The following is a 24,639-nucleotide window of genomic DNA, read 5'->3' as shown; positions in this document are numbered from 1 at the left end:
CCGCCTGCTGCTCCCCCTTGCTTATGCTCTCTCTCTGATAAATAACGTCTTAAAAAAAAAAAAAAGGATAGTGCCTGCTAGGATTGAAATAAATTAGAACTTATTATAGTGAACTTCTTTTGTGCGTTCTAAAGTACTTACTACCATCATGAATGTCCATGAATATAGTGTTTATTAAAGCTTTTTCTCTTCATGAAAAATAATACCAGACAACCAAGTATTACTTATTCAATCATTTATTTAGGAAAAAGTTTACATACTAGGATAAAATAGAAGTTAACCTAGAACCTAATCATTTCCAACCACCCATTTTTTTAATCTTATGGGAGGCATGAGAACAAGCCTCTAGAAGGAATTACACTTGAGAGTTTTAAGAGGGAGAAATGCTCTGGTCCTTCATTATCTCACACTGAATGATATACCCTGGCTAGGTTTTATCTCATATTACAAAAACTTCAAGCATATGGATGACTGCCTTTAGAAAGTCCAGCACAAAAACCACAACCCATGACCCAGACTGCAATCTCCAAAAAACCCCTGACATCCTGACACATACACACATACATACATAGATACATATATATATATGGCAATACAGATTAAATGCCCTGGTGCTAAAATAATGGCACTTAAAAAAAAATAACCTCTACTGTAAATTGTAAATTGGCACAGTATTTTCACTTAAAATGTTAAACAAGTGGAAAACACACTTTACTGTGAAAACTGAACCCAGGTTAGAAAATTTTTATGGAACCAAATGATGACTTTAAGAATCTATTTCCACTGACAGCAACAGAGGCAGCTGATTGGCCCCTGTGCTGTACACATATGCACACAGTACAACACCCACGGCACTGCTCACTAGAGCTTCAGAGCAAGCGGACAGTTTTGCCAGTTACTGTTAAGAAGTCATCATCAGCCAAGGCACGCAGGGCTTCTTCAAACATATCTTTGGTAATAGCCTTTGGGGAAGAGATGAAAACAATTATTTTATATGTCAAGTACTCCCTTACCTGTTAGATACACAATGATTTCAATGTAAAGAATCACCAGTCTCTTTCCTTTTTGGTGGCTGTATACATACATTCCTTAGGTTCTAACTCAGGAGGGGCAACCATTTCCTGTAGAGGGTCTGATATCAGGTAAATAGACAGGCTTGACATCTACCCATATGGTCTGTAGAAATATTCAACTCTGCCCCTGTAGTGTTAATGCAGCCGCAGGAAATATCCAAGTGAAGAGGCGTTATGAAAGAAGGCAAATGGCTAGACTTGGACCCTGGAGTTCTTTTCACTGGGCAACCCAACTTTATTTACAAAAGGGAACCTGATCATTTCATCATTAAATTAAGATACATGGCTAACATGCATGTTTAACACTATAATAGGAAAAAACTGCAAACATCCTAAATGTCCAACAATCGGTTAAGTAAATGAAGGAATAGGCATGCAAAGGGATCTTACGCAGTCATTATAAATAATGGTAAGCCTACTTACCATCACAGGTGATGTTAGTGGCATATTTTAATTAAAAACCAAAGAAAAAGCAAGTTATAAAACAGTGTAACTCTAATTGACTATGTTCATTTTTCAAAGAAAAGACCACATGTGCACCTATACACATACAAAAACTATTAAAGGAATACAACAAAATTTTGTGATTATTTCTTGGGTTTATGGGTGATTTTACTTTTTTTTTAATCCAGACCTACATTTAATACTTAAAGGAAAGAAAAAGATTAAAAAAAAAACCTTATAAGTACTAAGGTAAAAAACAAAAACTCTATTAAGCAGATAATACTTATAAACACTTACTATGTCAGACTGTCCCCGGATATCTTCAAAAAGTTGCTGATATTTTAGAGCTGGTGTTTTGCCCTTAGATAAAATAAGTTTTTTCAATGCTTCAGCTAACTCTTCTTTCCGTTTACGAGACGTGGCACTCATTCCTGATTTAAAAGAAATGAAAAAAAAAAAAAAAAAAAAAAAGAAAAAAAAATTAATGAAAATATTTCTGCTACAAGGAAGTGAAATATTTCAAATTTCCATAAATATTTCTTTAGTAGTGTTGCCACAAAAAAGGTTAGGGGACAGTGGCTGAATGCGAAAATATATTCAAAATTTTGAGTTCTGAATTCTCTGGTGTTTCCAATTTTCTATAAGCCAGTAACTGCTAGTTTCCACTGAAACACAGTCCACATAATCTTTATAGCAAGCAGTCAGTGCTCATTAAGAAATGAATTACTTCTTTAAAGTGGACTAACACAGGTGCCTAGACAGCAGAAGAGTACTGTGAAATTAGATACAACCCTGTGTGTGTGCGTCAAGTGTGCTAGGCATATTTTTCTCAACTTTTAACAGATTCTCAAAGAGGCTCTGATCTGAAAAAGGTCAAGAACCTCTGCCATTTCAAATAATTTGTTAGCTGAAATATTAAATACAAATCACTTATACATTAAGTGTATACATATATATTAAAAAATTCTCATGTGCTCTTATGTTCAATGCAAATAACAGACCTGTAGTTAGAATAGATATGTCCACAATGCCAGTTCGGGGGTCAGTGGCAGACTGCTTTAGGGCTTCCCGATGGAGGCGTTTTGCTTCTTCAACATCAACTGCTTCAACTTTGTTTGAGAATCGTACTTTAGCATGGGCTTCTGCTAATCGAATTAATGACTCCAGCTGTCGAGGGTATGCAGAAACCATTCCTCGGCTGCTACCAATCTTCCTCATGTCTACATAAGCCTAGTGTAGACAGGAAAAAAAAAACCAAAACAAAACCCAAAACTCCTTATAACAACGCTTTAGTTTTGTGGCTGAACTCTGAACAGTTAGGATTCTATTAAATACCAGCTGCCAGGTACAGTACTGAGGGGAATTAAAAGTCAGATCTAGCCTTGTGCCTTAAGCTCACAAGATGGCAGTATCTGATGTGGCTATGAAGAGTGAAGAATGGGAGCAGGCATGAGGTGTGTGAGGCCAGCACTCAGGGGGACACGGTGGATTGGGGTAAACGGCAGGCCACCATTACAGCAAAGGACTATCAGGGTGCCTGTCTGAAAAAGCTCAGGCACCAATTCTAGTTTACTCCCCGGCTGAGGGTTCATTTAATAAGTGAGGTATGCAAAGATTACTGGAATAATGTTACAAAGCTGAGTTGTATTAAACTCACATATATATAACATTATTATTTTTTTTTAAGCAACTCTCAAGTATATGATACAAATGAAAAATTACACATCATCTATAACTTTGAGTATTTTTAGGGGCTTAATTAGGATGTAAAGCCCATAACAGCACCAGGAATCTTCCTAATATAACATTTGAATAACTGAATGTGTCATTATGCACTGCTCTCCATGTGAAAGGATACTGAAAAGTGAACATCAAGTACTCACAATTCATTTTACTTTTTAGAAACCAGCAAGTGGAAGCTCAGAGAAATTAGATGACTTCTCCAGAGTTACAAAGTTACAAAGCAGTGTAACTTCTATTTCTTTTTTTTTTTTTTTAAGATTTTATTTATTTATTTGAAGAGTGAAAGACAGTCAGTGAGAGAAGGAACACAAGCAGGGGGAGTGGGAGAGGAGGAAGCAGGCTCCCAGCGGAGAAGCCCGATGCGGGGCTCAATCCCAGGACTGTGGGATCACGCCCTGAGCCGAAAGCAGACGCCCAACGCCTGAGCCACCCAGGTGCCCTGCCTAACTTCTATTTCAACTCACGTATTCAGATCTTAAATTCACTGTGCTTACAAATACTTAATTATAAAAAGTTTATATGACATATATAAAAGAAATCTTTTCCCCCTTTTTACCTTGGAATAGTCAATTTTGCAACACAGGAGGAAAATGTAGTTATAGGAAATAGTAGGTTATTAACAAAATTACCTTTTTAAGGGAGACAGTCAGCTAGTTACATTAATGCTATAGGCTCAACAAAAACATTTTTCCGGGCTTAAACACAGATGTGTGTTACCTCAATGAGAGCCTGGCTGGCTTCCTGGCTCAGACGAGGCATGACCATGCTGTGGGCATAAGCAATGTAGTCCTTCAGCACTGCCATGTCCATGAACTCCTCCTCCATTTGCTCCTCGCTCTGGTAGTACAAAGCGACGAGGTGGTGGGCCAGACGCCTATCATAGGTTTCGTCCTGAGGGTCCAGCATGAGGAATATCAAATCAAACCTGAGAAAATATTGTAAAAACATTGTTTTCCTGCTTGGGACATCAACATACTCACATATGTAACTTAAACATTGCTCTTGGGGCTCCTGGGTCGCTCAGCTGGTTAAGCCTCTGACTCTTGGTTTTGGCTCAGGGTCATGATGTCATGACTGCATTGGGGTCCACACTCAGTGGGGAGTCAGTTGGAGAGTCCCCCCCCCCCCCGGTATCCCCTCTCCTCCCAGCGCTTTCTCTCTCAAATTAATCTTAAAAAAAAAAAATTGCTCCTGGGCATGTACAGTGAACGTGTGTGTAGTCAGGGCTGCCAAGGGAGAATTAGCAGTCTGTTGTCCAGTTGTCTGGTGATCTTCAGATCAATCCCTTTCTCCCTATTCTGGCTCCAGCAGGCACCCACTCTTCTGGCCCTTAGGTCTGCCCAGGAAATGGCTGGTCACCAAACAGCTGAGTCAAAGAAATAAGATTCCTCCAAGGGAAATGTTATTGTAATTTTGAAGATTAGAAGATTTAAAGGAAAAAGCATTCAACTGTTTTGGAAAAAAAAACAACAAAAAACACAACTTTGGAAAAAAGTTGAATAATTAAAATCTAAAATCCATTTATGAAATACTATTACAATCCATTAATGAAATCAATATTTGTAGCAGTGGGGTTGAGAAAAACTGGATTACACAACTCCACTTAAACAAATTCAATTTTCAGAAGCTTATCTGTCATGTGAAGCTTTCTGTACTTTGATGATATTCTTTAACGACTTTAAGATTGAGATGAGGCAATGAGTGATGGGCTTCTGAAAAGGATCAAGGTGAAATGTTGTAACAGTTTCAAAGAATGAATAAATGTTAAGGTGCTACCCACAGCTGAGTAGAGAAACACAATCCTTGTCATGAAACCCTGACCACCCATATTAGAAAACTTTGCATTAGAGTGAAGAGCTTATGATGCTAGCAGTTGTTGAAGTTTATTATTTCCTTTTATCTCACCCTGAAAATTCTACAAATGAGCAAAGTAAGAGCATCTTCTTTATGTTCTCATACCTTGATAATAATGTGTGAGGTAGCTGGATATTTTCAATGGTAGTTTTTTTAGGATTCCACTGAGACTCAATAGGATTTGCTGCTGCCAGGATAGACGTGCGGGCATTGAGCTGGCAAATAATCCCAGCCTATCAGAGAAAACAGCGTAGTTAGAAGCTTCACCCTGATGCTGGCAGGAACAGCGTGAGCTATCTTCACCTGGCATGCCCTTTGCCATATATTCACTGTCACCAAGAACCACACACATCACCTTGGAAGGGTGATATCAACAGATTTATCTGGGACAATGCCATCCTCAGATTCATGCCAACAATCGTATTTTAGACAAATGTATATTAACCACATTCTTCTCAGAAACCCCCTGCATGACACTGAGGACAAACTCAAGTTCTATGAAATATTAGTGGGTTAGTATAGCAACAAGATGAAAGAGGAAATATTCAAAGACATTTAGCTGAAACCTAATAGGAAAAGCATTCATGAGTTTACCAAGTTAGAACCAAGGTGAATATAGATGCTAGATTCCTAAGTGTGCCCGTGTTTACACGTAGAGAATGGGCCTCACCTTTGCAATAGAAAGAGTCTGCTGTTCCATGACTTCATGTAGTACTGATCTTGTACTTTCATTCATCTTGTCAAACTCATCAATACAGCAGATACCATTGTCACTCAGGACAAGAGCACCAGTCTGCAAGACAAGCTGCCTTGTCTCGGGGTCTTTCATCACATACGCAGTGAGGCCGACTGCACTGGAGCCTTTCCCGGACGTGTACTGGCCCCTGGGGACCAGGTTGTACACATACTGCAGCAGCTGGGACTTGCTAGTCCCAGGGTCACCACACAACAGGATGTTGATCTCAGCACGAAATTTGCCTCTTCCTGTGTGACTAAAATCCTTTCTTGTTCCACCAAAGAGCTGAAGCAAGATTCCCTAAACAAACATGTTTAAACATTCACTTATTACAGAGTAACTGAGATCTAGTTTAAATGTTAGAGGTATTTTCTTATCCTATGAATAAAAAATTATAATTAAATTAAGGGAAGATATAAATACAACAGTGCTTTAAGTTATCATTAACCAACTTATATAGAAGCACATATCACTGTGCCAGAATGGTGGCCATGTAAATCCCTACTCTGACTCCATCTGGCTTTTGTTATGTTTAGAAACATGTAAGCTCAATGTAGATATGAGGAAATGAACAATGATGCTGGGATTTTTGTCAACCAATAACCAAGTTAGATGGTGAGCACCTTGCTCTGTGGAACAGGCAACAGTTCGTATCCTTTAGGAGCAGGGTGGAGGGGTGGTGACAGTATGGGGCTGGGGGGGGGGGAATGTTCATGCTTTTTGATCTCAAAGAACTATAAATCCTGATCAAAGTTAAAAGTCCACTGTTACCTTCTTTATATCTTCATGTTCATAAATGCTTGGAGCCAAGGCTGAAGCCAGTCTCTCATAAATGTCTGGCTTTCTAGAAAGTTCCTTAAGCAATTCCACACGCTTCTCTGAAAAAAGTTTCTGCTCTGCTTCTTCATCAAGTCCATGCAGACGTTTTGCATCAGTTTTCCGATAGTGAATGACATCAATGTGGGTTTTGTAGACAGACTTCACATTACTCACTCTTGAGTTCACTCGAATAGGAACAGCTCTATAGATGCCTGAGGGCACAACCAAGAGACATGCTTTTACCTTCCCCTAAATGTCTCATAAACTAGCAGACAGCAGGCAGCACTTAAGAGATCTGAGGGCTGGCAGGGGAGGTGAGCTTTGAGCACACTGCCTTCATGGCCCTCCTAGAGTCAAGGACTCAGGCCTATACTGCAAAGCTCCCTGCTAAAGGGGGCAAGGCACGTTGGGAAGAACACAGGTTTTTGAAAAAAGCAGACCTAAAACTGTGTTTATCTGTGACCATCCATTAGCTCTATGACCTTGGGGACCTGAGTATAATCATACTGCATATAATCATTCCGAGATTTAAATGAAATTACTTTGCTTTTAGCACAATGCTGGCTTACAGCTGTGTTCAATAAATAGTATTTTGAAATAGTATTTTCATTTCTCTTAAGCTGAATGTACAGAATCTGCTTAGTATTAATTATTTGACTACAACAAAGTACTAAAATCCTGTACCAAAAATTTGGAAAGGAACTCCTAAAAGCTCTTTTAAAAATTATTCAAATAAAATCTTTAAAAAATTACTAAAAAATTATTTCACAGACAAGACAGTCTACTGGGTCAAAGGTAAAGATATGGTAAAGGAGGGGCGCCTGGGTGGCTCACTCGTTAAGCGTCTGCCTTCGGCTCAGATCATGATCCTGGGGTCCTGGGATCAAGCCCCGCATCGGGCTCCCTGCTCAGTGGGAAGCCTGCTTCTCCCTCTCCCACTCCCCCTGCTTGTATTCCCTCTCTCGCTGTGTCTCTCTCTGTCAAATAAATAAAATCTTTAAAAAAAAAAAAAGATATGGTAAAGGAAAAATTATTACATGTTGTTAATAATAAGAAGTGTTTCTAGGTGAATGGCCATGCCCTAGCGTGCTTCCTAAAGAATACAATGTAAGAACAGTAGAAGAAATAAATGATCAGCCCTTCAACCATACCAACTCCTTTGTTCTCCAAGAAGAGTTTCCCAAACTGACATAATTTGTAATGGTTATCTTTTTTGACTTTCAATCTAGAAGGCCTGGACTCTGGGACAATCCAATTCCTTGCCACTTTCTGAGGAATAAGCATCTGCTCTATTACAGGCTTCTTAGCAACTCACCATAGATCACCAATCCTTTTGCTGATTTAACAGGTCAATGTCATTCTTTTTCAAAACATAAAAACCAGTTTATATGTAACATTCTGAGCGTACAAAACCTTCATAGCAAGCTGGATTAGGGATGGATGACTATTAAAGTGGTCTAGTTATCTTTACTGGTGCTTGCAATGATTCATCATCACAGAACAACATCAATACTTATTTTACACCTATATTGCGCTGTCCACAGGCCGCCCCCCCCCCGCCAATACGTTCACCTGTATCATCACATTAATTCCACTTGGCAGTTGAGGATATTAAAACAGCAGATTAAACACTTTATCAAAGTTTCAGCCCAGTAGGGTGGCAGAACAAGGATTGCACACCTTCACTAATGACACGTTCTTTCACATTGTTAATGGACTACAAGTGCTTTTATAACTTAAGATTGCTATGGGCAACTGTTGAGCTTCATACTGGGGGGACACAGGATGAGAAGTCTAACTCACTGAACACAACCAGTGGGCTACACCAAGAGCCAAGGCCATTCCCTGGACTCAGTCCCCACCTTGACCTCAATGAACTGTACCTACTGTGCACACAAACATTCCTCCTTGAGAAACCAGGTGCTCATGCTGCTCTGAAGCATTAAGAGAAAGACTGGCATATTCACATGGTATCCAGTGGAATGAGCACTTTCCTGGCCAGAGGAGAGGAGGAACCTCGTGTCCAAGATTACCACAGAACCTCAGCTACAGTCACTTGCAAGTTTCTGAATCTCTACTTCCTCTAAAAATACCATAATGTAACTCCTGTATGGAAGCAAGGTGCTCTGACCCACTTCTTCTCTATAATGAGTAAATGTTAACCCTTGGCTATACATTTGGGAAGTAAGCAGCAAATTATTTAAAATTCCAGAATTGGTGAGTGCTGCTTCCTGGAGCTGCTGGTATAACTCCAATCTTACCAATACTAGCCTTGTCTGAGCTGTTTCCTCAAGACACCAATGCTATCAGGTCAAAATACACTAACAGCTCTGGAACACTGAGACAGTAAAGAGCAAGCAACTGCAAGGACAGCGGATTGAAAGGTTCCACCCTGCTAGGTAAAAAAGTGATTAAAGCATTATACAGGCAGGACCAAGCCTCATGCCAATGAATGCATGACCAAGCCAAAGGACTAATTAAAAGATACCAAAAAAAAAAAAAAAGCAAGACATACTTATCTCATTAATACAGTCTACATTCTTACCTGTAACGTTCACTCTGTCTCCAGGCTGAACCTTGTCAACAAGATCATTGTGAGCAAAAAGGATGACAGTGTGAGGCGTCTGCCCTGCGGGCATATCCTCAGGAGACTCTTGAAGTTTGATCTGAAAGAGCAGTGGAAACAGAAAACTCGGGAAATCATAAGCATAATTTAGGCAAAACTGCCAGTCATTGTACCACTTAGAGATAACTATTTTTGATGTTTACCACATTTTTATTTTATTAAAAAGATTTCATTTATTTATTTTAGAGAGAGAGCACGTGTACACGTGTGTGTTCCTGAGTCGGGGAGGGAATGAGGAAGAGGGAGAAAAAGATTCCCAGCTGACTGCAGAACCAGTTGCAGGGCTCGATCTTACATCCTGAGCCAAAATCGTGAGTCCCACACTCAACTGAGCTACCCAAGAGCCCCACCACATTTACTTTTAAAACACCATTCTTGGGGCACTGGGTGGCTCAGTCGGTTTAGTATCTGCCTTTGGCTCAGGTCATGTTCCCCGGATTCTGGGACTGAGCCCTGCATTGGGCTCCCTGCTCAGTGGGGAGCTTGCTTCTCCCTCGGCTTCCCCCTGCTTGTATTTGTGTTCTCTCTCTCTCAAATAAATAAAATCTTAAAAAAAAATAAAACACCATTCTTCGTTTTTATCTCCAGATAGCTAACATTTTTTTTGTTTTATACCTTTAATGTGACACGAACATACATTTGTAAGGATATTATTTATTTACAAATTCTCCTATCTGCGGGGAGCGGCCAGTGATTTATCTGTTTTTCACCATTTCAAGGTTGTAGTGGATATTTCTTCGTATATATGTTTGTCTAAATTTCTAATTATATTTTTAGCAGTTACTTCCAGTAGATTTCCTGGGTGGAGAAGTACACACTTTTCAGGTTCATGGTTAAGCACTTTTGTGCATCTCTCCTAGTCACTATATGCACCTCATAAACACTTGGCCTGACTACTCATCTATGCTGAGCCCCTGACGTGCTGGACCCTGGTTCTAGGTTTCGGGGACTCCACAGTGAATGAAGTCTTCCCTCAGAGTGGAGTGAGGAGAGACAATACACAAACACACAAGCGACAGTGACAAATGTAATGGACAGAAGAAAAAAAGAGTAAGAAGCATGGGCAGTGGGGGAGATACTTTTCATAACGCAAGGTTAGGGAAGGCCTTTCTCAGATCAAGCAGTCTCTAGGCAGAGGTCTAAGGATGTTATGGAGGAAGCCATGTGTTCTGAATGGTAAGAACAGCAAGTACAAAGATCCTGAGGCAAACCTGTGCTTGGCTGAGGAATGCTGTATAAGGTAATAGTTGAGACACCATCAGTGAGGTCTGTGGGTACACAGGTGTGTTACGGTGATGTTGGGCCAGGTAGTGTGGAGGTTACTCTAGGATACTAAGTTTTATTTCAGGTCAGTATGGGAGTCTTTGAAGCATTTTAAAAAAGAATATTACACTATAAGCTCCTTGGGAGCACGAATCCACATTTTTATCTATCGCTCTCAGCAGCACGTTGGCATGAGTTGATTACATTTGCTCTAATAATTGGTACTAATATTAGATGAAAATTTGTATCTATATTTAATTTTCAGTTCTTTGGTTAGTAAAAATGTTGAACAGTTTTTCACATTTGCTAGTATTTTTCTTATTGACTCCCCATATGGGAAATTAACTTTGCAGTATTTTGAACATATTCTAAATTTTAAAAAGTTGTTTAAACATTGTAACAAAATAAAAGAAACTTAACAGTCCTTGTCCCTGCGCCTGCCTACTTTGACACCATTATAATAACAGCAAATAAATGATTTTGACTTTTCCCATTTACTTATATGTTGTTTTAATAACTTCACCTTAACATTTTCATTATTAAAGGGGTGCCTAGGTGGCTCAGTCGGTTAAGCAGCCAACTTGGTTTCGGCTTAGGTCATGATCTCGCAGCTGTGAGATTGAGCTCTGTGGGGGGCTCTGTACTCAGTGTGGAGTCTGCTTCATACTTTCTTCCTCTCCCTCCCCATCTGTCCCTCCCTGCGCTCAAGCTCTCTCTCTAAAGTAAAAAAAATCTTTAAAAAAAATTTCATTAAAGACGCAAAGCCAAACTTCCTTTACGACAAAATGTGTGAGAAAAACTTCAGAAAAATTGTCAACTCTTTCTGTACCAGGGGAACAGCTGCAAAATGACAAAATTTAACCAAGTATTTTTTACCAATATTTTTTCAAAATATTTTATTTTTAAGTAATCTTTACACCCAATGTAGAGCTCAAACTTACAACTCTGAGAGAGGGGAGTTACGATGGCGGAGGAGTAGGGGACCCGGTTTTTAGCGGGTCCCCTGAGTTGAGTTGGATAGGTACCAGACCAGCCTGAACATCCACGGAATCAGCCTGAGACGCAGGAATATACATCTGGATCTCTACAAATGAACATCTCCAGCGCTGAGTATTGAGGTACGAAGCGGGGAGCCGTGAAACCGCGCACAGATATCGGAAAATAAACAGAAGGGAGAGGGAGCCGCCACGTTCGGGCGCCAGGAAGCAGCAGCCACTTGCACGGGGGAGCGGCGGACTCGCTGACCGGCACCCGTGAGAAAACAGACTGAGACCGTAAGCCAGGGAACGTGCAAGACCAGACTGAAAACCAGAGCTCCGGTGTGCTCACTGGAACCAGACTGAGACCGGGAGCACCGGGAGGGCACGGGGGCGCTGGCAGGGTTAGAAACACAAAGAACAGAGACGTGCCGGCCCTGGAAGTGAGGGCTGGGACGCCAGGTATGGGGCGCACATCCCAGGATGATGCAGGGTTGAGCAGCACCAACAGAAACAGAGTTAAAGTGGTCAGAACATCAGTGGAGAACGGGCCGTGATCCCCTCTGTTCTGAGACAGGCTGAGATTCAGCCACTGCTGCTCTATCAGAAGAGGCACAGCAAACCACCAGGGACCATCCCCATCCCCCCTGCAGGGCACATGGAGACTCTATCCAAACAGGGTTGCCTGAGTATCGGCACAGCAGGCCCCTCCCCCAGAAGGCAGGCTGAAAAATCAAGAAGCCCACATCCCTAAGATCCCTATAAAACAAGGGCACACAGCCTGGGTCCCGGTCAATAATTTGGGCTCTGGACAACCCCGCAACCTCTCCTCATCAGAATGACAAGAAGGAGAAATCACCCCCAGCAAAGAAAAGACAATGAGTCTGTGGCCTCTGCCACAGAACTAATGGATATGGATATAACCAAATTATCAGAAATGGAATTCAGAGTAACAATGGTCAACATGATGTGTAGACTTGAAAAAAGTATTAACGAAAATGTTAATGAGAATATAGAATCTCTAAGGGTGGACATGAGAGCGAATCTGGCAGAAATTAAAAATTCTATGAGCCAAATGCCATCAAAACTAGAGGCTCTGAGGGCCAGGGTGAATGAGGCAGAAGAACGTATCAGCAAATTGGAGGATGGGTTAGTAGAAGAGAAAGCTAGAACAGAATCTGGACTCAAAAAAATCCACGCTCAGGAATGTAGGTTACGGGAGATTACTGACTCAATGAAACGTTCCAATGTCAGAACCATCGGCATCCCCGAGGGGGTGGAGAAAAACAAAGGTCTAGAAGAGATATTTGAACAAATTGTAGCTGAAAACTTCCCTAATCTAGCACGGGAAACAAACATTCGTGCCCAAGAGGCAGAGAGGACCCCTCCCAAGCTCAACCATGACAAACTGTCACGTCGTAGTGCAACTCGCAAATATTAGATCCAAGGATACAGTATTGAAAGCAGTCAGGTTAAAGAAATTTCTCACGTACCAAGGCAAAGGTATCAGAATTACGTCAGACCTGTCTACACAGACCTGGAATGAGAGAAAGGGTTGGGTGGGGGGCATTTTTAAAGCTCTTTCAGAGAAGAACATGCAGCCAAGGATCCTTTATCCAGCAAGGCTGTCATTCAGAATTGATGGAGAAATAAAGACCTTCCAGAATCGCCAGTCATTGACCAATTTCGTAACCACGAGACCAGCCCTACAGGAGATATTAAGGGGGGTTCTATAGAGGTAAAAAGGCCCCAAGAGTGATACAGAACAGAAAGTCACAATCGATAGAAACAAAGACTTTACTGGCAACATGGCATCATTAAAATCATATCTCTCAATAATTGGTCTCAATGTAAATGGCCTAAATGCTCCCATAAACATCACAGGGTTGCAGATTGGATAAAAAGACAAGACCCATCCATTTGCTGTCTACAAGAGACTCATTTCGAACCCAAAGATACATTCAGACTGAAAGTAAAGGGATGGAATACCATCTTTCACGCCAATGGATCTCAAAAGAAAGCTGGGGTAGCAATTCTCATATCAGACAGATTGGATTTTAAACTAAAGACTATAGTAAGAGACACAGAAGGGCACTATATTATTCTTAAAGGATGCATCCAACAAGTGCATATGACAATTATAAATATATATGCCCCCAACAGGGGAGCAGCAAGATACACAAGCCAACTCTTATCTACAGTAAAGAGACATATAGATAAAAACACACTAATAGTTGGAGACCTCAATGCTCCACTATCAGCAATAGACAGATCACCTAAGCAAGAAATCAGCAAAGAAACAAGAGCTTTGAATGCCATAGTCGACGAGTTGGACCTCATAGATATATACAGAACACTACACCCCAGAACCAAAGAATACTCATTCTATTCTAATGCCCATGGAACATTCTCAAGAATAGACCATGTTCTGGGACACAAAACAGGTCTCAACCGATACCAAAAGACTGAAATTATACCCTGCATATTCTCAGACCACAACGCTCTGAAATTGGAACTCAACCACAAGGAAAAATTTGGAAGAAACTCAAACACTTGGAGACTAAGAACCATCCTGCTCAGGAATGATTCGATAAACCAGGAAATCAAAAATCAATTTAAACAACTTATGGAGACCAACAAGAATGAAAACACAACAGTCCAAAACCTATGGGATACTGCAAAGGCAGTCCGAAGGGGGAAATACATAGCCATCCAAGCCTCACTCAAAAGAATAGAAAAATCTAAAATGCAGTTTTTATATTCTCACCTCAAGAAGCTGGAACAGCAACAGAGGGACAGGCCTAATCCACACACGAGGAAGCAGTTGACCAAGACTAGAGCAGAAATCAATGAATTAGGGGCGCCTGGGTGGCACAGCGGTTAAGCATCTGCCTTCGGCTCAGGGCGTGATCCCGGCGTTATGGGATCGAGCCCCACATCAGGCTCCTCCGCTATGAGCCTGCTTCTTCCTCTCCCACTCCCCCTGCTTGTGTTCCCTCTCTCGCTGGCTGTCTCTATCTCTGTCGAATAAATAAATAAAATCTTAAAAAAAAAAAAATCAATGAATTAGAAACCAGGAGCAGAGTAGAGCAGATCAACAGAACTAGAAACTGGTTCTTTGAGAGAATTAATAAAATTGACAGACCACTGGCAAAACTTACCTAAAAGAATAGAGAAAGGAGTCAAATTAATAAAATTATGAATGAAAAGGGAGAGGTCACAACCAACACCAATGAAACTGGAAGGATTATTAGAAACTTTTATCAACAGCTTTATGCCAATAAATTAAGCAATCTGGAAGACATGGAGGCCTTCCTGGAAACCTATAAACTACCAAGACTGAAACAGGAAGAAATTGATTTTCTTAAACAGGCCAATTAATTATGAAGAGATTGAGTCAGTGATAAACAACCTTCCAAATAACAAACTCCAGGCCCGGCCGGTTTTCCCGGGGAATTCTACCAAACATTCAAAGAAGAAATAATACCTATTCTCCTAAAGCTATTTCAAAAAATACAAACAGAAGGAAAGCTACCAAACTCATTCTATGAGGCCAATATTACCTTGATCCCCAAACCAGGCAAAGACCCCGTCAAAAAGGAGAATTACAGACCGATTTCTCTAAGGAATATGGACACCAAAATCCTCAATAAGATCCTGGCTAATAGAATCCAACAGTACATTAAAAGGATTATCCATCATGACCAAGTGGGATTCATCCCTGGGATGCAAGCGTGGTTCAACATTTGCAAATCTATCAGTGTTGTAGATTTTATCCAGAAAGAAAAATTCAAAAATCATATGATTCTCTCAATAGTTGCAGAAAAAGCATTTGACAAAATACAGCATCCTTTCCTGATTAAAACCCTTCAGAGTGTAGGCATAGAGGGTACATTCCTTAATCTCATAAAAACTATCTATGAAAAGCCTACAGCAAATATCATTCTCAATGGGGAAAAGCTGAAAGCCTTTCCCTTAAGATCAGGAACACGACAAGGATGCCCACTCTCGCCACTATTATTCAACATGGTACTAAAAGTCCTTGCAATAGCAATCAGACAACAAAAAGGGATAAAAGGTATCCAAATCGGGAAAGAAGTCGTCAAAATGTCTCTCTTACCAGATGACATGATACTCTATATGGAAAACCCAAAAGAATCCACTCCCAAACTATTAGAAGTTATAGAGCAATTCAGTAATGTGGCAGGATACAAAATCAGTGGTCAGAAATCAGTGGCATTTCTATACACGAACAATGAGACTGAAGAGAGAGAAATTAGGAAATCCATCCCATTTACAATAGCACCAAAAACCATACGTTACCTTGGAATTAACTTAACCAAAGGCGTAAAGGATCTCTATTCTACAAACTATAAATCACTCTTGAAAGACATTGAAGACGACACAAAAAGATGGAAAAATATTCCATGCTCATGGATCGAAAGAATTAACATAGTTAAAATGTCCATGCTACCCAGAGCTATGTACACTTTCAACGCTATCCCGATCAAAATACCGATGACATTTTTCAAAGAACTGGAACAAATAGTCCTTAAATTTGTATGGAACCAGAAATGACCCCGAATCACCAAGGAATTGTTGAAAAGGAAAAAACAAAGCTGGGGGCATCACAATGCTGGATTTCAAGCTGTACTACAAAGCTGTGATCACAAAGAAAGCATGGTACTGGCACAAAAACAGACACATAGACCAATGGAACAGAACAGACAACCCAGAAATGGACCCTCGGCTCTTTGGGCAACTAATCTTTGATAAAGCAGGAAAAAACATCCGGTGGAAAAAAGACAGTCTCTTCAATAAATGGTGCTGGGAAAACTGGACAGCTACATGCAAAAAAATGAAACCTGACCACTCTCTCACACCATACACAACGATAAACTCCAAATGGATGAAAGACCTCGATGTGAGACAGGAATCCATCAAAATCATAGAGAACATGGCAGCTACCTCTAGGACACTGGCCCAAGCAACGTTTTTCATGACACATCTCCAAAGGCAAGAGAGACAAAAGATAAAATGAACTTGTGGGAATTCATCAAGATAGATAGCTTCTGCACAGCCAAGGAAACAGTCAAAAAAACTAAGAGGCAGCCCACGGAATGGGAGAATATACTTGCAAATGATGCTACAGATAAAAGAATGGTATCCAAGATCTACAAAGAACTTCTCAAACTCAATACGCGAGAAACAGATAAACAAATCATAAAATGGGCAGAAGATATGAACAGACACTTTTCCAATGAAGACATACAAATGGCTAACAGACACATGAAAAAATGTTCAAAATCATTAGCCATCAGGGAAATTCAAATCTAAACCACACTGAGATACCACCTTACACCAGTTAGAATGGCAAAAATAGACAAGGCAAGAAACAACAATTGTTGGAGAGGATGTGGAGAAAGGGGGTCCCTCCTACATTGTTGGTGGGAATGCAAGTTGGTACAGCCACTCTGGAAAACAGTGTGGAGGTCCCTTAAAAAGTTAAAAATTGAGCTACCCTATGATCCAGCCATTGCACTACTGGGTGTTTACCCCAAAGATACAGACATAGTGAAGAGAAGGGCCATATGCCCCCCAATGTTCATAGCAGCATTGTCCACAATAGCTAAATCGTGGAAGGAACTGAGATGCCCTTCAGCAGATGACTGGACTAAGAAGATGTGGTTCATATATACAATGGAATATTACTCAGCTATCAGAAAGAACGATTTCTCAACATTTGCTGCAACATGGACGGCATTGGAGGAGATAATGCTAAGTGAAATAAGTCAAGCAGAGAAAGACAATTATCATGATTTCTCTCATCTATGGAACATAGGAGCTAGGAAGATCGGTAGGGGAAGAAAGGGATAAAGAAAGGGGGGGTAATCAGAAGAGGGAATGAAGAATGAGAGACTATGGACTCTGAGAAACAAACTGAGGCCTTCAGAGGGGAGGGGGGTGGAGGAATGGGTAATAAGGAGGGCACATATTGCATGGTGCACTGGGTTTTATATGCAACTAATGAATCATCGAACTTTACATCAGAAACCGGGTATGTACTGTATCGTGACTAACATAATATAATAAAAAAAACTTAAAATAAAAAAAAAAAAGAAAAAAAAAACCCAATATATACATCATATCCACTTTTGTTTTAAAAAGAATATGTACACATAAATATGTTTAATTTTTATCCATGTTTTTTGCATTTTCTATACTTTATATAAAGTATATTGCTTTATAAAAGAAAACATATTTAAACAAAACAAAACAAAACAAAAAAACCTTACAACTCTGAGATCAAGAGTCGTATACCCTACCAACTAGCCAGCCAGGCACCCCAATTTTTATTGATCTTATAATGTTGCATAAAATATTGTCTGACATACTAAATTTTTTTTTACAAGCTTAAGTATTTCCTATATAAACATCTCATGTTAAATTTTTTTTTTTTTAAGATTTATTTTAGGGCACCTGGGTGGCTCAGTTGGTTAAGCATCTGCCTTCAGCTCAGGTCATGAGCCCAGGGTCCTGGGATTGAGTCCCACATTGGGCTCCCTGCTCAGCGGGGAGCCTGATTCTCTCTCTCCCTCTGCCTCTCCCCCCTGCTCGTGCGTACTCTCTCTCTCTTTCTCATAAAAAAAAAAACCTTAAAAAAAAGATTTTACAGAGAGAGAGAGAGGGGAAGAGGGAGGGGTGGGGAAGGACAGAGGTAGAGAGAGAAAAAGTCTAAAGCAGACTCGGCGCTAAGCACAGAGCTGGACCTGGGGTTTGATCTCTCAACCTGAGCGAAAACCAGACGGTTAATCAACTGTGCCATGAAGGCAACCCTCACACTAAATTTAATATGTCAAATAGTGGAAGATAATATTGAAAGAATGTGTTTTTCTTATTATGAAGTATTTCAGGTCATGAGAACGTGGCATATATAATCATAATCCGATGCTCACTGGCAATAAAAAAGGAATATTCCCATCCCAAAGCTGAAGCCTTTTTTTTTTTTTTTTAAAGATTTTTTATTTATTTATTTGACAGAGATAGAGACAGCCAGCGAGAGAGGGAACACAAGCAGGAGGAATGGGAGATAAAGAAGCAGGCTCCCAGTGGAAGAGCCTGATGTGGGGCTCGATCCCAGAACGCCGGGATCACGCCCTGAGCCGAAGGCAGACGCTTAACCGCTGTGCCACCCAGGTGCCCCCCAAAGCTGAAGTCTTAAGCACCAACATGTCAAAGGGGAGGCCTCCCAGGCACCCAAGGAGGCACATACCATCTGCTTGTCAGAGAACATAGAGCGGTTGTGGATCAGCGCCATGCTGTGGGTGGTATGGCAGCGCTCACAAACAGAGGGCTCAGCGATGCGGCCACGGTCAATCTCCACCCTGGCTGTGTGGGCACACACTTGGCACTGGAAGAAGGCCTCCTGCATTTCTGGAATCAGCTGGGATGTCCTGATTACCATGCCACTGATGGCAATGAGCTGGTCGATGTCTGTAAGGAGTTAGGGAGAGAAGTCAGCTTATCCATCAGCCACTGCCCACAGCCCAGCCAGAGGTGGTATCTTTCCTGAGCTATATTCCTGCCAGGGCAGGTCTGGGTCTGCCATCAAGCCCAGGAGAATCTTACTGGAAGATGCAGAGGTACCGGGGGATGGCTGGGGTCACAGGTAGGTGCTGTGGCCAGAGCATGAATGTTTAACTGGGTATCCTCAGGTCTGGCCTGAGATGCCCTTCCTGTGTTGTCTTCCTACTTTTCAACTCTGATGGACCCCTGGCCTCCTGCCCCAGGGTCTTCTGTCCGATAGGTATCCACCACCTTTCTGCTCATCTACCTGCTATTTCCCTCCACCTTTTGGGTTTGCATTTGAAGCTTTACATTTTTGCCTCCTTTGCCCCATGGCCTTCTGCCTCATGCACTGTATCATGTGGAAGTCCTGCTGTCTCAATATATGTGAAAAGCATTGGCTCCAGAGCCAGACGGTCTGGACTGAGTACCTGTGTGACCCTGGGGACACCCTTAGCCTCTCTGTGCCCATCTACACATGGCAGTAATGGCACCTACCTTACACTTGAAGATTAAAAAACCTGCATACATTAAGCCTAATAAGAACAGTACCTGGCAGAAATAAGCACTATATAACTTAGCCAATCATTACCATCTATATAAGAAAGCCCTTGTACAGAATATTTTCCCCTCTTGCTCCTGGTTCCTCTTCAATTTGGACTTTCCCTGACAGGAAAACTTTTACCCAACTCATTCCCACTGCTAGTTCCAAACAACTTACACTGTTATTCGTAGTCAACAAAACCTGGCCTGTAGTTAGCCACAGCTGGCTTTGTTGATTGTCTCAGCCTTTCAGTACTTATTCACAAGGTCTTTCCCACTTGGTCTTGTCCTCCTTCTACCTACTTACAAATCTTCCTTTCTTCTCTCTCCACCAATCCTTATTTTACTTTTAAAAAGTAACCTCCATAGTTAAGTTACACAAATCAACATAAAAGTTAAAAACTTCTGAAATTAGTTGAGTATCTGGCAATTCTTCTTCCTCTGAATTGAGGGGAGAATCCTCAAGCAGACTTCCTGCTGAGTGCGGACCTGAGATCATGACCTGAGCCACAATCAAGAGTCGGATGCTCAATTCACTGAGCCACCCCGGTGCTCCCCAAACTAGATTCCTTTCTTAAGCTCCGAAGCAGGGATATTTTGTATTTGTTTCCTGCAGTGATTCTGAAAATGTGCCTACTTAGTAACTGTAAAATTATTACATTTGGTCAAGTTCACCTTAAGATAGAGAACTGTCAAGAGTTACAACATCTTTTATGTAATTTCAGTTAAGTTAAAAGAAAGTAGGGTGGGTTCAAAGGCGTATCAGGTAAATGAATCTGCCATATATTTAGTCAATTTATAATCTAGTACCACCACTATTATATAAACCAATTCTTTTAAAATTCCTTGGTGAAATAAGATTTTATTTTTATGTATTTTCCTGTGATTAAAAAACATTACCTTCTGGATTTAGGTTTCTCATATTCTTCGTCTTTAATGCATTGAATGGTCTTACTTGAATCTGATGTTCTAAGATTGAGTCAGGGTAACAGTCAAAGAAGATCTCATTGACAGCCATGTCAAAGGTTGGGATAACTTCCTATAAAAACGAATGTAAAGAAGTCAAGCTGTGTTTATACTTCCATCTTAGAATTAAATACAAGAAATAAGGCATTTCATATTAGCAAAGTATAAGAACAAGTTCATCTGGCATAATCCTTAACTACCACCTCTATATAATCACAAACATGCTGTTTAAAAACTTTAGGTACATTGAGACTGAGCTCTCTCACCTCTGCATATTCTTATTTAGTTTTAGTGTGATCATATATATGAAACCATCAGAATGTACTGACATATCTTAGGCTTTTAATTAGTAACAAAAAGTTTTTGAACTCATACTTTCATGTTAGGGAACTTGACCAAGGTCACACAGCTATTAAACTGCAAGATCAAGATATAAAAACAAGTCTGCTTGCCTCCAAAGCCTACAACTAGAATAAATATAGCTGATATTTCAATAATAAAATTTGACATAAAGCTTAAAAGAAAAAGGTTATAGGGGCGCCTGGTTGGCTCAGCTGGTTAAGCGCCAGACTCCTGATTTTGGCTCAGGGCATAATCTCAGGGTTGTGAGATCTGTGCTGGGTCTGGAGCCTGCTTAAGATTCTCTTTCTGAATTATAAAAAACAAAAACCAAAACAAAACAAAACAGAAAGATTCTCTTTCTCCCTCTCCCCCCAAAAAATTAATTAAAAAAAAAAAAAGGTTACAACACACTTAACATAATCTGCTATGGATGACACAAAGTATAACGCATTTATTTATAAAATATTTTTGTTTAAGGGATGCCTGGGTGGCATAGTTGGTTGAGTGTCTGACTCTACATTTCGGCTCGGGTCATGATCTCAGGGTCATGAGAGATCCAGCCCCAACTGGGGCTCTGCACTGAGCCTGGAGTCTGCTTAAGACTATCCCCCTCCCCCTGCCACCCCCTCACCTCCTGCGTGTGTGCACTCTCTCTAAAGTAAATAAATAAATCTTAAAAAAAATTTTTTTTCACTTAAGATAATTTACTTCATCCAACCCAAGCAGCTGTCAATTTTAAGATTCACCATTATTTTAAATACTATTAAGAAATAACCTGCCAATTAGACTATGATCTGCCATTGACAATAATACACTTTCCAATTTTGGAAATGTGAAGTCTGAGAAAATGTTCATTTTAAAGGAGAAGAAGTGTGATTTTCTTAAGTTTTTTGCTCTGGAGGCACATTCTCTCTGTTACCCAGGAAATTCTGCTATTCAAAAACCCTTTAGGTATTCTGGATATTTACTATAATTCATCAAGGTCAAAATCAAAATCTTACCTGTGGGTAGCAGATGAGCTGTCTGTATAGATTTTTGTCAAATGATTTTATGTGTTCACAGTTTACATTTAAAAATGGCTCCCCGATGACATTTATCTAGAAAACAAACAAGTTATGTTCAGCTGATTGCTTTAAAATGCATTAATTTGATTTTATAAGACTATCTGATTACCTCCCCAAGTCGTTGCATGTACAGAGGTTCAGTAATATCTATGCCAATATTTTCTTCTTCTTTAGCCAGAGGGTCAATAAAACGTTGAAGGAATCTCTTGATGTGGAGAGAAAAAGAGTAAGTTTGATGCATTCAGGAATAACAACTACTCGATATGCAAAAAATTATGAGTATGTCACTATTTGGAGACAAATAGTATTTTTTCTTTTTAAAAACATCAACAATTCTAAGCCACCTAAAAATCTACCCAAGTGTTATGGCTACTTAGATATTACTTATAAACCTTTTCTCCCAGCATTTTCAGAATCCTAAAGTATTAAGGTACAGCTCACCTGAAAATTTTCTTTGCATGTTGCCACATTTACATCTGTTCCCCAAATCACAAGTTTTTGGCCTAGAGACTGCTCACTTGCCACTATATCTTCTGTTGCTGGCTATACAGAAAAGTATGATAAAACCAGTTAATGGGGAATTACCCATTTTATGTTCTCGAAATGCCGCTATCAGAAGACCGTACTGTGTACTCACCACATCAGACTGCAAATCCACCTGCAGGCCTTTCCGTGCCGACCCCAGGTCAGGCCTCTGCCTCACAGGTGTGCCTCTAACACCACTTCTTGGGGTTCCCTCTACACGAGAGCTGGGAGTGCCATATGTCAGTGGTGAACTAACATCAAAGTCAAGGGGAATTGCTATAAAAACAAAATTTGAAAGTCTACAATAAAATTCTGGTAGCCTATCAAATCCTAAACTACAGCGTGTTGTGTTGATATAAGTCATCTAAGCACAAAAGCAAATAATATTCCTTGTAACCTGTGGAGGTTAAGATTCTGAGAACTATTAAACCTTCTAGTAAAACAGCACCAAAACTTTTTTTCTCTGTTCACTAAGCCCTAACATATACCTATTTCTATACTCTTGGTGAACATACTAGCTCATGTACATTACATCAACTACCGTTAACAAACCAGCAAAATCTGACCAGCTAAAGCACCATCTACCACAAGAGAACTTAGATCGCCAAAACACACCGGACGAATGTATCTGAGCAGGGCTGGAAAATAACGTATCCTGTGCGGCAGGGCTCTGCAGGTCAGCTCCAGGTGAGGTCGGCATAGGCTGTAACTCTCCTGTAGAGGTAGAATCTTCGCCTCTACGTCTCTGATACGGTGACGACCTGGCATCTTCACTTCGAGCTTGTGACATACAAAACAGAAAAGATGGCCATCATTTCTCATGTTTGGTCTTCCGGGTTCCATTAAGTCTCTTGGGAACAAATACAAACCAAACAAAACGGAGACAAATGGGCACGAACATGCTTAAAAATTAGAAACAGGTTGGAAAGGGTGGAACGAGGGCCCAGCACTTCCTGCCTCACAAAAAAAGTATCTGCACACTAGAGTTGGCGGAGCATGAGCAAATGCTCGCCGTCCGCACGTCTTACTCCATCTGGAACCTTAAAGACTGCGCTCAGAGCCAGAAACCAGGCGCACAGACCAGTGGCGGGAAAAAGCCAGAAGAGGGGAAGGAAGGTTAACATGGCGGGCTCGACTCACGGGAAGGGACTTACGCGTCTGCGCAGGGGTGGCCCGCCCGCGCCGGCTGCCGCGGCGGCTTGGGGTGGACGCCGGGGACGACATGTTGCTCGTGGAACCTGCGCGAGAAAGGGGCAGGTTCCATCCGTATCCGCCCCCAGCTTTCCCCCTCCCCACCGCACAGATACCCTCGCTGGGCTCCGCACGGCGCCGCCCTTGCCCGCACACTGCTACCCGGGAAGCTCGCTCGCCGCCGACGCCCGCAGGGTAGCCGGACGCACCAGACGAATCGTTCTCCTACACCGCACTAGCAGAGCAAGGTTTCGCGCCAGCTGCTCCGTCGTCAACGCCCTCGGCGGTGCTCCACCAATCACAGCAGCGCCCTCGCATGGCTCCGCCTTCGGGAGGCGCCACTGCGCAGCAACAGGGGGACTGAACGGTCTCCCTCGGCGCCCCACGTAAGGCAGACTCAAGCCTCGCTCGGTGCCTCCCCTCCGTTTAGGTGGTCTGGCCCCCGGCTAGACTGCGTTTTCGCGGGAAACCTGGGGAGTCCCGCCAGACTCCGTTCAGGGAGGGGTTGCTCTACACTGTATTGTTGGCCAAGGAGAATATTCTTTATCCTTTAAGCATCTTCATTTCTAAAGACATTACACATGCATTTTTCACTCTTTATCAAGGGACAACTTTGTAGATCTTGACCTAAGCCTCTAGTTTGTCTTTTTTTTCTGCCTTAGGTATTTAGTTAACTCTAATTCACCAACCGTCCTCCCCATCTATTTCCGGAGGTCAAACCTCTAGATTCCTGTTTCTCTCTAAGCATCGATGTATGCATGCCAAGTGTATCGTATGGAACACATTCATTGACCTGCCGATATCTTAACTTACATCTAAGGGGCGCTCCTACAGAGAAGACCCCTCGTTTCAGGGTCCCCCGGAAGTTTCCCGCCACCGCGAGCCCCGCCCCTGCCCTGGAAACTCC

General features: G+C 41.3%; 1 protein-coding gene across 4 annotated transcripts; it reads right to left on the bottom strand.

Moving 5' to 3' along the window:
* Positions 1 to 220: 220 nt before the first annotated feature.
* On the bottom strand, positions 221 to 24,032 carry MCM4 (minichromosome maintenance complex component 4). 4 transcript variants are annotated; one of them, XM_026516497.4, is made up of 17 exons: positions 23,895 to 24,002; positions 23,696 to 23,779; positions 23,157 to 23,321; positions 22,654 to 22,817; positions 22,458 to 22,559; positions 22,126 to 22,221; positions 21,954 to 22,049; positions 20,545 to 20,683; positions 18,809 to 19,029; positions 9,215 to 9,335; positions 6,622 to 6,881; positions 5,785 to 6,150; positions 5,220 to 5,347; positions 3,978 to 4,185; positions 2,519 to 2,747; positions 1,815 to 1,948; positions 221 to 962 (listed from the first exon to the last, which is right to left on the bottom strand). In XM_026516497.4, exons 2-17 carry the CDS (start codon positions 23,763 to 23,765, stop codon positions 870 to 872), a joined length of 2,592 nt encoding a protein of 863 aa, XP_026372282.1. In that variant the 5' UTR covers positions 23,766 to 23,779; positions 23,895 to 24,002; the 3' UTR covers positions 221 to 869. The 4 variants fall into 4 exon arrangements, with proteins under 4 accessions (XP_026372282.1, XP_057163770.1, XP_057163768.1 ...); XM_057307787.1 differs by having other exon boundaries at positions 221 to 1,948; positions 23,942 to 24,032; XM_057307785.1 differs by having other exon boundaries at positions 221 to 1,948.
* Positions 24,033 to 24,639: the final 607 nt, after the last annotated feature.

This window comes from Ursus arctos, unplaced genomic scaffold (assembly GCF_023065955.2).
Source record: "Ursus arctos isolate Adak ecotype North America unplaced genomic scaffold, UrsArc2.0 scaffold_6, whole genome shotgun sequence".
NCBI lineage: Eukaryota > Metazoa > Chordata > Mammalia > Carnivora > Ursidae > Ursus > Ursus arctos.
This window is presented reverse-complemented; position numbering and strand designations above follow the sequence as displayed.

Coding starts and splice junctions, on each gene's coding strand:
- MCM4 (XM_057307787.1), bottom strand. CDS start 23,765: ATGTCGTCCCCGGCGTCCACCCCAAGCCGCCGCGGCAGCCGGCGCGGG. Junction 22,050..22,125: donor ACATGCAACGACTTGGGGAG/GTAATCAGATAG, acceptor TTTGTTTTCTAG/ATAAATGTCATCGGGGAGCC. Junction 2,748..3,977: donor CCAGCCAGGCTCTCATTGAG/GTAACACACATC, acceptor TGTCTACACTAG/GCTTATGTAGACATGAGGAA.